The sequence below is a fragment of the Fringilla coelebs genome (genome assembly GCF_963513975.1).
Source record: "Fringilla coelebs genome assembly, chromosome: 3".
In the NCBI taxonomy this organism is placed as follows: domain Eukaryota; kingdom Metazoa; phylum Chordata; class Aves; order Passeriformes; family Fringillidae; genus Fringilla; species Fringilla coelebs.
Window position 1 is genome coordinate 35,720,890 of NC_140030.1, and position 13,368 is coordinate 35,734,257.

At 39.6% G+C, this 13,368-nt stretch overlaps 1 protein-coding gene across 4 annotated transcripts in view; it reads right to left on the reverse strand.

Moving 5' to 3' along the window:
* Nucleotides 1–227: 227 nt before the first annotated feature.
* The window catches only part of SNX14 (sorting nexin 14), a 45,234-nt gene continuing 32,093 nt past the window's right edge, over nucleotides 228–13,368 (reverse strand). For 2 of the 4 annotated variants that reach the window (XM_084203725.1, XM_084203722.1), the window contains exons 21-29: nucleotides 13,145–13,256; nucleotides 11,370–11,410; nucleotides 11,080–11,199; nucleotides 6,752–6,875; nucleotides 6,058–6,222; nucleotides 4,922–5,017; nucleotides 4,124–4,215; nucleotides 3,913–3,969; nucleotides 228–530 (exon numbers count right to left, since the gene is read on the reverse strand). In XM_084203725.1, coding sequence (XP_084059851.1) covers nucleotides 492–530; nucleotides 3,913–3,969; nucleotides 4,124–4,215; nucleotides 4,922–5,017; nucleotides 6,058–6,222; nucleotides 6,752–6,875; nucleotides 11,080–11,199; nucleotides 11,370–11,410; nucleotides 13,145–13,256 — 846 coding nt within the window. In that variant the 3' untranslated portion in view covers nucleotides 228–491. The remainder of the gene's footprint in view (nucleotides 531–3,912; nucleotides 3,970–4,123; nucleotides 4,216–4,921; nucleotides 5,018–6,057; nucleotides 6,223–6,751; nucleotides 6,876–11,079; nucleotides 11,200–11,369; nucleotides 11,411–13,144; nucleotides 13,257–13,368) is intronic. The other 2 variants (XM_084203724.1, XM_084203723.1) reach the window with 1 other exon arrangement.

Here is a 13,368-nt window from a genome sequence, read left to right on the forward strand (position 1 = left end):
AAGATGAAGGCTAAAGACAGTTCTGAGATTAGTTAATTAAATCAAATAGATTCAATCATGTGCCTTTGTTTGGGAAAAAAAAAAAGGATTTGTTAAGACACTTTAAAATAACTTAATGGGAGCATTCTACAACTTCTTCCAAACAATTTTTCTACATATACTTTCAGGAAGACATCCTGATTGCTCTTTTAGCAAAGCATAAGTTGGCTGACTGCCTAGCTGTCTTTTCTGATGTCATACTGTAATCTCGTTCACTGAGAGATTTTGGTGAAATTAATTAGACTTTTACTGGTAATAGCTAAAACAAATTTTAAATTAAAAGTACAAACATTTTATTTACTTGCAATTGGTATTAAATTTTAATATCTTTATTGCATAAAGGTATTTTTTTAACTTAAATTTTACGTTATTTACAACAAAATATACAAGGCAATGTTAAAATGTCACATGTCCATTACAACAGCACACAGCAGATCCTACTGGATGTCCACTCACATCCAACTTGACACAGAGCTTGCTTCCTTTGGACCCTGTTAAACAGGAAAGGGGGGAAATTTACTTATTAAGTTTGAAAATGTGTATTTACATAGAAATTACTGAACTGAGCTGCAACGACTATTGGCATCTGAAAACATCCACTTGAAACCAGTTAAGAGAATGGAAGGCTATTAGGGTTTGATATGATTTCTCAAAATAGGTGTTTTTTCTTTCTCTAGAAGTTCCCACCTCCCCCATTACTAACTGCTAAATACACTTTTCTTAACACAGCAAGTTTCTGCTCTGGAAAAAGTACTGGAGAGATATTTTTTCAACTGGATTTCTTTCCTTACTCTGCCCAGAATGTTTTTCCCTTTCAGCTGTCCCTTTTCCTTGTATCCTGTCTGACAAGACTCCCAAGGGACTGGCTGTGCACTATCCCACTAGGGGAGATTTTCAGCTCTTGGAGCTGGCTGCCTTACACATGCTGCCAGCAGTCACAGCACACACCGAGCGATCCAGCGCGTATCCGCACCGGTACGTGCGGCAGGAAATGCCTTCAAGATACCAATCTCAAGAGTGGGAAGCAGACTGACATCCCCACTAAGGAAAATCTTCCCATTTCTCCCATCACAGCTTTCCCAGCCAAAGGAGTAGTGCTCAAAACAAAACTTCTGGGATGCCCAATTTCCCCTTTGCAAGCTGACTGGCCAGAAACATTTTTTCATTCTTCAGTGTAACTACAAAAACATTTCGGTAGGAAGCAACTCAAAAAGCACCAGTGGATGCTGAACAGAGAGAACAGTCATTGGATTGATTCCCCCAGTACATACAGGCATGGATAGTTAAGTAAGATCCAGTCATTACTTTTAAACTTCCCCACTGCAGTTGTTAGGAAGAAGCAATTCTCTTTCCAAGTGGCTTTACAGTGCTATGATTTTGGGAAAATGTTTTTAGGGCTTGGGGTGAAAACCACTGCCATCCCTCCACCCATACCCTCTCCACCTTGCATTTCCCCTCTCAGTCCTGGTACACGGACAACCAGGTTCCACTGCCAAACATCATTGATGCAGCACTTTGTTCTGTATTGCTTTCAGTACAAGTTCCCAGCTGAAGTATTTTTCTCCCTTTCCCCTTCTGAAATCAGGGCCGCAGATTCCCCTGCTCTGTCCCCATAAGCTTCAGTCACAGGGGACAGGGGGAGCCCATCCCTCACCCATGCCATTTCACCAGGAGCAAAGGTGGCACTAGAGGTCCCTCCTCAGCACGTGCTTATGGAACACTGCAGAACAGCTGGGCAGTGTCATGGTTAAGCAGGAAAAAAGGCTAGATTAAGAAGGAGAAAATATGATCTTGATTTACCCTGAATAATCTTTCTCTTGGCTTGTTTTTGAAGAAAAAATAATTTTCCCCATTAAATGTACACAGCTATGAAACCACAGCATGGCTGAGGTTAGAAGGTGCCTCTGGAGGTCACCTGGTCTAGACCATGAGCAGGGCCTCCTAGAGATGCTCAGGACCATATCCAGACAGCTTTAAATATCTCCAAGGATAAGCATCCCACAGCACCCCGGGCAACCTTTGACAGTGCTTGGTCACCCTCACAGTGAAGAAGTGTTTCTTACGTTCAGAGGGAATCTCTGGTGTTTCAGTTTGTGCCTGGTGCCACTGGTCCTGTTAGTGGGCACCACTGGTTCTGTCTTCTTTGTAACCTCCCCTCAAGCATTTACAGACATCAATAAGACCCTCTGAGCTTTCTTCTCTAGGCCGAACAGTCCCTGCTCTCTAGCCTCTTCTCACAGGAAATATGCTCCAGTTCCTTCATCATCCTCACAGCTCTCCACCAGATTCATTCCAGTATGTCCATGCCTATCTTGTACTGGGAAGCCCAGACCTAGACACAGCACTTCAGGTGTGGCCTCACCACTACTGAGCAGAGGGGCAGCATCACCTCCCTCGACCTGCTGGCAACACTGCTCCTATTGCAGCCCAGGATACCATCAGCCCTTTGTTCAACTTTTTGTCTTTCCAGCTGGCTGGCTCCCAGCCCAAACCCAGCACCTGGGGCTGTTCTTCCCCAGGAACAGGTCTTCGCACTTGCCTTTCTTGAAGTTCATGAGGTTTCTGCCAGTCTATTTCTCCAGCCTGTTTAGGTCCCTTGGGAAGGTAGCATGGCCCCCTGGTGTATCAGCCACTCCTCCCAGTTTTGTCTCATCATCAGGCTTTGCACTCTGTCCCATCATCCAGATCGTTAATGAAGATGTTGAACAAGACTGGAGCCACAGCTGACCCCTTGGATAATGCCATGTTACTGGCCTGCCTGCAACTAGACTTCATTCCACTGATCACCACCCTCTGGGCCTAACTGGTGCTTTAATGACTATTTAAATGCCACTCATTTTTTCCACAATCAACTGAAAAAAGACCAGCGTTCCAATAAATAGATATAATTAGCTGCTGAGATACAAAACCAGTTCAGCTGAGTAAAATAGCAGGGCTAAGTCAGGTCTTTTTTTCTGTACTCAAGTTCCCAGGCTACTTCCTTGTTCCCTTGGTCAGCTGTCTGAGCATTGGCTTGAGGAGGGCAGCTACAGAGCTGAAGCACAAAGTAGGGCAGACTTGCTGAGCCAGCCTCATTTCACTGAAAACAATGCAAGTGTCCTGGCTTGTTCCAAGATCTTGTATTTGTTTCTGTTTGTCATGCAAAACAAATCACTGCTGGCACTCTGCAGTTGTCAGGCACAGGGTTCATGCACCGAACATTTATTGTTAGTGAGGGGGTTTTTAAAATTTGTTTGGGGTTTTGTTTTTTACTAGCTAACTAGCAGGTATTTCCTGCTTGCCATGAAGACCAAACTGTAAAATTGCTATGTAAAAATCTGTCAAGGTTTGATATACAAAAGAACAAGTATCAGACAGATCCCAAACCTAATGATATGCATTTATACAGCCATTTCTCATGTGCAAATTCTTTCTCCTTTATCTGGATAGCTGAAGTTAACATTGCAGAGACCAAACTAGAGGTAAGAAATTCTCCTGCCAGATATTCTCAAGAAAAATACTGCAGCTTGATCTGAGCTTTGCATGCAGAATTCCCTTGCTAAACTGAGAAATGCATAAAATAGAGTGGAGACAAATCAATCAAAGAGAAAGGCACAGGGATCCCGACTACTGGTTGATCTGTTCAAGTCTCCTGAAAGACAACTCAGACTTGCTTCATGCCGAACAAATGGGCTTGAGCTGATTTGGAAAGAGCCAGTTAGCCAAAATGTAAGTAATCCAGATTTCAATTATTTCAACATATTGGAAAACACGTATTTTCCCCAAAATTTAGAATTAATATTTGTAATAGAGAACCACAGCAAAAATGCACCAGTGATCAGCTCAGCAGCAGCTTGAAGAATTCTGCAGTTCTTAAATGGAGTTAGCACATACCTTACTCAGTTCTGGAAAGAGCTCTTGAATCCCAATGTCCAGCAGAACATAAGTTAACTAAAAGAAAATACAGAAAATTAAGGACACTCCAAGGCAAAACTACTGCTTTTTATTCTTAATTCTGAGTAAGAGCCCACTCCTCTGCTATACCGAACATTCACTTTAGAAAATCCTGTGCCAGAAGGCAAGTTTGTCACAAGTTATGAGTTACCTGTTTGTTGAGCACTGGCTGCTGCAGTCCATCAAAGAGAAGCCTGATGCCTTCATATTTAGCCTCCTCCCCAATGCACTTGCCTATTAAATCTAGACCAAATTCCAAAAACAAATACACAAGTCATGAGGAAGTACTGCAAAGCAGCTATATGACGCAGTTATAAAACTTGATTAATTAACAAGAAAAAAACTGTTTAAATGAGAGTTCAATTTTTTTCTGTCTCAAATGGTAAATGGGAAAAAAACCCACACTTTTGGGTTCATCCTTTTCTTCTCCTTTTCCTTCAGGGCTTCACATCTAAATAATTACCACACTTTTTGTAATATTTGTAATATTGCTTTGTTCTAATGCACTGTTTAATAAACCACAAGTGGATTTTTTTAAAAATTACTTTCAATTAAATGGGGCCCTTTTTCCTGGTTTATACAGTGCAAGGATCCAGATGCACCTTCCCGGTTAATGATGTGCCTTTTTTAAACACAGTTTTCATCTGGATAAATTACAAACCATAGGAACATTCAAAAGATGAGAAATTACAGTACTAAGTACATGTGTAAAGCTCTTGATTTCCATCACCATGTCTTTATTAAATAATCCCTATGCTACAACCTTAGTCTGCAACACTTAAATAACAAAACCGAACTGTTGGGTTTTTACACCTGGTATTCCAGTAAATTCAAATCTCAGCAGCCCAAGTATTATTTGATTTGGAAAGACAGTGTGACTGTATTTGGGTTAAATATCTGCTTGAACAATTAGCCACACTCATATACAGGCAGTCATGGAATACAGAACCTGGAATGTATCTCATCATTTCTTCAAAAGTCTGCTTTGCTCGTTTCTGTTTGTCCTGGAGAGAGCGAGGCTCAGTGTTCTCACAGAACACAGCATCTGCAGAGAAGACACATTGAACAAAAATGCATCTTTAGGCAGCTACACATCACTGACACAGAAATGTGTTTTGGATTGTGGCTTCAAAACTCAACTTCTTCTCTGTATTGTGTTGATTAGAAGGGAATTCTAGTCTTGTCACACCATACTTTTTACTTACATTAGCCCGATCAAATCCAGAACACCCCTCCTGTTTGAAGGACAATCATCTTTTCACAATTTGTTTCCATTCTTTTCAAAGTTTAAAGAATTCTCTTTAAAGTTGGGATCAATTCTATTTTAGGTAAGTTATGCTCTCCTTAAGCACAATTTCCCTTATGCTTTCAAAACTATAAGCAGTATTTACACCTTGTGCTAAAACACTGTCTGGAACTGTCAAAGCCTTCAACTTTACCTATGAATGAGAAAGCAAGGGTTGCTATTCATCTAATAAAATATAGAAAGAACAGGCATTCAGTTTTGGTTTTAGGGTCTCCTTTTTTGCCTTTCACAAGCTTCATTCCTGGTTTGGTAAGGACAGAGCTGTCCTGAATCCAGAGTTTTGGCCAGATGCATTGCTTGGATCAGACTCCAGTCACGTAATATTCTACAGCTGTGAGGTAATTTAAAATTTTTTTTAGTCATTCTCCTCTTCCCTCATTTGAAGGTCAGGAACACTCACACCTTCTCAAGAGCTGACCACAACAAAGGGAACCAAAATATTAACAATAAAAAACTGATGTAGTACACAAGTGAAGTAACTTGACAACTTCACAAAACATTTGCATTGATACACGACATCACTTTTTTCTGTTTCTCTCGGTTTTTGCACGCCCAAGCAAATTACTATTCATAATACCTTCTGTAATCATCACTGACAGACAACATAGGTGGCTCAACATCTTTCCACAACAAGCTTTGAAGTTAGTCCAGGCCCACTTGATTTTTAATACTCCACCGGTGTTAGCCAGCATTGCAAAGTTTAGCACTCGGAAACTTCACTGAAGGGATTTCAAACACCAGACCAAAGCAGAATTTTTTCATCAAAGATGAAAACTGACCTCTGAGCAGTGTTATGAGAGAAACCAACCGGTGCTCCTCAAATAGCTGTTCTAACTTGTTATGCAAGTAATAGTCTGTGTATAGCTCCAACGTGTTTTTGAAGAGAATTCTTCCTCCCATCAAGAGATGATGCAGCCAGTCAGGAATGCGGAAAACTACCCTACCTGCAAAGTCACAGCAACACCTATGAGTAGTAACACATATGAGGGTCTCCTACTATTCATGATAAAAGAATCATTTATTCAAAAAAAAAAAGGAAAAAAAAGATTGCAACCAAGAAAAGAATATTTCAGTTTTGTATCAGTGCAGCACTGAAAATATCAGTAATCTCCACAATGCTTATCAAATACTTCCTTTAGCTATTTCTGTTAATTTAACAATTCCAGTTCCCAGAGTCTACCAGCAGCCTAGGTAGACCTGAGAAAAGGGATGAGACCTACTCTCATAAACTCATACTACTGGGATGCAGAAAGATGGAGACGTAACAAAGCAACTAAGCATGATGAATGATAAATGACATTTTAGCACCACAATAAAGTCTTCTAAGGAACAACCATGTCACTAACTGGTATATTAGCTTGAAAGTGTTGAGTTATATATGACTGCTACAATAGGATTTCATTTCTTACCAGAGACTGTGAACTTCATATTTGTCATGAAGTACATGAATAATTAAGAGAAATCACTTCTTACCAACATACATTAAGTAGTCATAGACTCCTTCTACAGTCATCATTTCCAGGAAGTAGTTCTGATTTTGTCGTCTTTCTGTATTCTCAGACCGGTTTGCATTGTTCTTGAATAGATCATTAAAAAGCTAAAAACAGAAACATAAGACTGAAATTCTGCATCCAAAGGCAAAAGGATGGCCACCAGTTCTTTGGATTTGTTTCATTTTATAGAAGCAGCTTCTTTCCAGAGCTTTCAAAGAACTGATCAGGGGTGTTGATTTGTTTCACTGTTTCTGGTTTTGTTTTTTCAAATCCTTCCCTTTACGATAAAGAGCACATCACATGCTGCCAAGATACACAAAATCCAAAATACCTGGGTTCACAACCAATCAGCAGTGGGACATTAATTCATGAGCTCTTCTGCTCCCACTACCTTCTTCCAACGTAAACAATTGTAGGACTGTATGCATTTAGATTTTTGTCATAGGCTCCGATTTCCTTGATGCACCCTCTTCTAAAAATGAGGGGCTAAGACAATACAGAGTTTGTTTGGCTTAAACCACAAGGGAAGCCTACAACATCAAAGTACTCCTAAAAGTTCCTGTTGTCTGCCACTTTGAAATAAATACAATGGTTTCTAGACAAAAAATACAAGTTTTTTACATAGAGAAACACCTTTTTCCCCTGCCAGTTTATTTATTTATAATAAAATCTTCATGAACTAACATTTAGGTTTCTTTCCATTTATCTCACTTCTCAATTACATTCCTTTAGAGCCTTCTATTCTCCTATATCATCACCTTCCTCCCTGACCCCTTTCTTTCCTTGCATTTGGTTCTTTCTGGAAAGATACTCTAATTCTTGCAAAACTCCAAGAGGCTCTTCCCTGCACACCAAAAAGGGTTCCAAACCACCTAGGTAGCAGTCCTTGCCTCTCCTGCCCCCAAGTCTGTGAATCCTAAGAGAGGGAAAGGAAAAATCAGGATCTAAATTCTGATGCTTTCCATCTTTAATATCTAGCAATCCCTACTAACAGTTTATTTTAAATTAACTTACCCCCAAAATAGTTAATCTAGATATAAAAGAGGATTTATACAAGATACTCTGTATTATTAAAAGAAAGTTCAAAAGTTTATGCCAGGGTTCTAAAAAACATCCGAGACCGAGAAGCAAATGCAACATAACAGAATTGCCTAGGCTGAGGTGATTGCCACTCAGAGAGGTGTTTTTACCACTACCAAAATAACAAAGTTCCAAGGAACAGGAAGTAATTTGCTTATATATGGTTCACTTTCTGTACTGCAATTCTACCCAAAATAAATAAAGCCAAAGACATGCAAATCACAACATCACATAAGTCTATAAACAGAATGTTTGCACTCCTAGGAAAAATTACATCAGGATATCTGCCAAGAGTCAGGTTTTTGACCTGTACTCCTTCAGGCCCTCTCTTTTGTTAAGTGCTGAGCTGCTGGTATTACCTTCACAAGGTTCACTCAAACTAATCAACACCAACTGATTACATAAATTACACAGAAGGGCAAATATGGCTAATCCACTGGTGGATGACTGGTGTCCAGGAATGTAACAAACCTAAAAATAACACATAATTATTCACACCTACTTTATGGAAGCATCCCTGGTAGGTTACTTAAAAAACTCCATATAAACTGACATCTACATCCTCCATAATACTGAAACCAGAACAGCAGAAAAACCTTAGCTGTAGTATTGTAACTTAAACGAGAGCTTCCTTTATTTTTTACATACACCTCACAACCTGAAAAGGTGATACATACTGGGCCAGCTCAAAGCAGCCCATTGTGCAATGCAGACATAGGTTCAGCGTCTGGAGGCCAAGCTAAATCATTAACAGCAATCTGGTAGGTAGCCTATAAAAAAATCAAAGATGAAGGCCAGCTTAGGGCAAAGCTTCTTGACTTTCAAGTGCTATTTCCTCTTTCACCCCAAACCAGAAGCAGCATCTTCTGAATGCTGACTGTATCGCCATACATGGATGATCTGTGCTGCACCTTAAATAGTAATGGTTCCTTGATCAGAGGCACACTCTGAAAGCATTTCAGAATGCAATCTACAATGCACTGCAGCAGCCATAATATAAAGTGGCACTAGACCTCTATTTCCATCTTTTACACTTTCCAGTATCTTGGCAGAGAAGAAATTCAAGTGAAAAACACACAACTGGTTATGCAGCACACAAGGTGAGATTATACTCACAGTTCAGATAAGCACAGGATTTTGCTTTATATGTTTCTGTGCATATTAATATTTGAGACTAACACCACAAACCTCAACACTATCATTATTTGTATCTTTAAACAGTAATTATGATTATAACCATGAAATATTCTTTAAAGGTTTACAATGAGGAAATTCCATGAATTAGTATTTATTAATAATGGTAGTCAAGCTCTTGAAGTCAGTGAAAGATAAAATGCCTGTACTAAGAAAAAAGGCCAAAGTAATCCTTTGTACAACAGGCTACCATGCCTTATTGGGAAAAGCAAACAAAGAAGCATGAATGCTCATGAAAAGTGCCTCACAGAAAATAAAAAAGTTACTCAGTGGTGAGTGCATATGCAAACATACACCCATACATTCCAGCACAGGTGTGAACTGTACAAAAACAATACCATGACTATGAACAATATCTACAGCCAGAGGCATAAACCTCTCTCCTGTTCTTCCTGCTCATTTAAAAAGTACAGAGGATAACAAAATAATAAGAAGAAAGATTTTATGCAGTGTCTGAATCATATCAGTCAGTGTAAGTGACCACGTCTTCCTCCAAGTAGCTACTCAAAAACATTTATTATACTGCTGGTGTTCCAAAAACAGCTTTTATTGCTGTTGGCAGGCCATCACAAGCCAGCAGAACAACGACTTTATTGGCATATTTTGCAAAGTCTGCATCAGCTGAGAAGCCCTGACCTATTATAGCAAATCTGACAAAAGTATGTTCAGAAGATGATCAAGCTGCTTACAGACCTTCAGAACAGAAACATGGCCAGAAATCCTGCTAGTGCCCCTAGGAGAAGGAAGCAGAGTTTTTTGTTCATTTGTTTTTTTTAACCAGGCAGGTTGGCAACTCTTATTTCTAGTGGATCTGATACAGAATGAAATCCAATTGCTCCTGGTTATATTGGGGTTGACTACCCACTCTCATCGTGCATTTTTAAGTAGAAATATTTCCACCAATATTTAGACCATACAAACATACACACGCCCCAGGAACATTCAAAAGGAAGGAGCATGCAGATGATCTGTCAGAGCATTAGGCACATTTCTGACTGGACCTGCCTGGACAGACCTCCAGGCATTTCTTATTCAGCCTGCTGAGGAAGAGAGAGCCTGCAGGTACCGTATTCATGGCAGCACCAGGGAACGTGCACTGTAATCTCAGCACAGGCCAACATGCTGAAACTAAAATAACCAGACCTGTGTCAGAAAAGCACATAAGAACATGGTGGCAATAGAAGCATAAGCTGGAAATCTACCACCATTTACCAAAAAACTGAGGAATTCTCTTGCTCTGAGATAACAAGCTCTTCTCCCAAATGGGCACTCGGGAAGCGCTAACCTTTCGTCTCTTGGGCTGCCTGCCAGCTCCCCACAGACTCCATACAGACAGCTCACACTGTCCTGGAACACACATTTGGCATTCAGCTCCTTCACCAGAAGTGAGGCACCTTGCTGCTGCACAGCAGTTACTGCACAGAATCACAGAATGGACTGGCTTGGAAGGGACCTCTAAGATCATCGAGTCCCAACCCTCTGCCATGGGCAGGAACACCTTCCAGTAGAGCAGGCTGCCCAGAGCTCCATCCAGTCTGGCACTAAATACTTCCAGGAATGAGGAATCCACAACCTCTATGAGCAATCTGTTCCAGCCCCTCACCACCCTCACAGTTACTCATTTTTTCCTAATATCTAATCTAAACCTACTCTCAGTTCCATTTCCCCTTGTCCTGTCACTAAATGCTCCTTAAGTCTCACTCCATCCTTCTTGTAGGCTTCCTTCAGGAACTGCTGGGCTACACACCTGCACAAAGATGTCATGTCTCACAACAGAAGTGAAAGTGCAGAACTGAACAGCTCAAGTCTGTGCCACACATCTGGGGAGTGGGAAAGTGTGTCACTCCAGTCTACCTGTGGTCTGGCCTTTGGACTGAATGCAGTGTCTGCATTCCTAGACAGCATTTTCCAGCTTGCCTTCATCTGAAATAATTTTAGTTAATGAGCTCTAGGACAGCTCCCTAGTATGAGAGAAAAGGCATGGTCAGTTTTCCCCACTTCTGTAAAATGGGAAAGGAACATGACTTACTGTACCTTCTTGTTATTTTCAGAAGTGGGACTCAGAATGGTAAGTTCAGGCCTGCTTGGTTTAGGCTTGGGAGATTCACAGGAGTTGATGAAATTCATGATGAATGGCTCCAAATGCTGACCTTTCTGAAAAAAGATATGAGTGACTTGTCACTCGCATAATTATAGGAAAGTGAAAACAAAAACCAACAAAAAAACTAAGAATTTTCAAACAAAATTTGAAAATTCTTGTAACTCAGTAATCTCAAAATTAGCTAATGAAGTTAAGATATTGGCAACCTGAATTACTTGCTCACCTCTTTCATTAGCTTTCCTGGAACAGATTTTATGATTTTACCTACAATTAGAAAGAAAGAAAGAAACAAACATTTTCTGTTATCACTGTCTGATTTGAAAGACATTTTGCTCTGCTAGATTTTATGTACTCATTCTCGAGTAGTCATTTAAAAATACAATAATTTTTAAAAATCTGCTTGGTTTTTTTTTTATTTGGCACAAAACCCTATGAAAACAGTTTTGCACACAACCAGCTTGTAACCTAGTGATTATTACTCTTCAAGAAAATACACTTAGAAATATACAGATTATTAATCTGAATACTTTTTAAAAACCCCACAATAAAGTACTGTAGTCCTACCTCTTAACTCTCCTAGAGTTTAACCATAAATAGTTCTAGCACTGTACAGGCAAAATTCCTTGTATTTAATTACTCCTAGAATCATAAACACTTTTCACAGAAGAAATCAAGATAACTCAGATTCTCCTCTTCCTGTGGAAAAATCAGTAAATGTGGAGAGATTCTGGGGGAAACTAGCCTCAAAAACCCCGGTGAGAAGAATTTTCTAAACTGGACAGGTTACAGCTGTAGCCTTAAAAATCAGCTCTTGTATCCTGATAACTCCATCAGGATATGGCACAGGATCTTTGAATGCTGAAAAATACAAGTGTCTAGGACTAGTTTTATTTTAAGCACTACAGTTACAGTAACATTTTCTTATATACATGTCATTAAATATGGAATTTATATCAGAAAGTATGTAGAATGATCAAATGATAATAATAAAAACTCTCATCCTCACAAAAAGCCCTACCAAAATGGCAAGACTTGTTATAATGCTCTTTATGGAAGTGAAGCATGGTCTCAGATAGGAAATGAATTACAGTAAACACCATAATTATAAGCTTTTATAAGGATGTACAGTTGGATCTAGAAGAGAGACCTGAAACAAAACCAAAACCTTTTGATTGGAGTCTGAGAACAGAAATCTCACTCAACTCAGGGAGCAGACCAAGAGAAGGGCTGCCCCAGCAGGACCAAACTGTGACCAGGAGCTGCAGAAATGCAGCGGCACAGCTCAGACACGGCTCTCTGGGGCCACAGCCACAAATGGCACAAGACACGGAGACAGAATGGCCATGAGGTTGACCTGACCAGCTCAGTCCACTATTCTGAGACAGCTACATTGCAGCCAAGTCACACTACAGTCAACTTGTTTGATTTATTATGAACTACTGTCATTAGACATTAGAACTTCTCAATTTCCACTTGACCTGCCTGCATCACACTCAGAGATTCTATTAAGCTCATGTCAGAAAAGATCTTCACAGCATGTAATACTAGAAATACCAAATACTGGAGTTTTCAGAATAAAAAATAAAAGGAGTTTAATCAATTAAAATCCAAAGGTAGTTTTATAAGTGTTCATGCCATTTCATCTGCAAATAATGACAGACACATGCAGATTTGACTTGTGACAATACTGTAAATTTTCTTGAATGGTGCAATTTATTAAGAGAAACCTTATCTTGCTTGCTGACACAAAAATTCAAAAGCCACTTAAGCAATTTTTTCCAAAACTTCAAAATGTCTTTTTTCTTCAAGGAAGAAGTATCAGCATATCTTCCTTGCTGAGCTATAATTTTAGGGGCTGTGAAGAAGCAGAGTTCTTGTTTCGTATACCCACAAGAGTTTATCTATTTATTATTACTGTCAATCACAGAATCACAGAATTCAATCACAGCATCCATAGCATTCCTATTTGTCAGCATAAACAAGTAGCATATTACATACCAAGATTCACATCAGGCAACATTTTATCAAGAAACTGAGTCTCTCCTCCATTAGGGGATAGGAAGTCAGCTAAAAGCTGGCTGTTACTTAGTTCTGGATGTTGCAGAAGTTTCTTTGAAACAAAAGGAACAAAGGAGGTATAAGTACTTTAAAACTAACCTTAAAAAATCAATTTCTGTATAGCAAAAAGATACTCTAAGAGTATTATACTGACACAGATATTG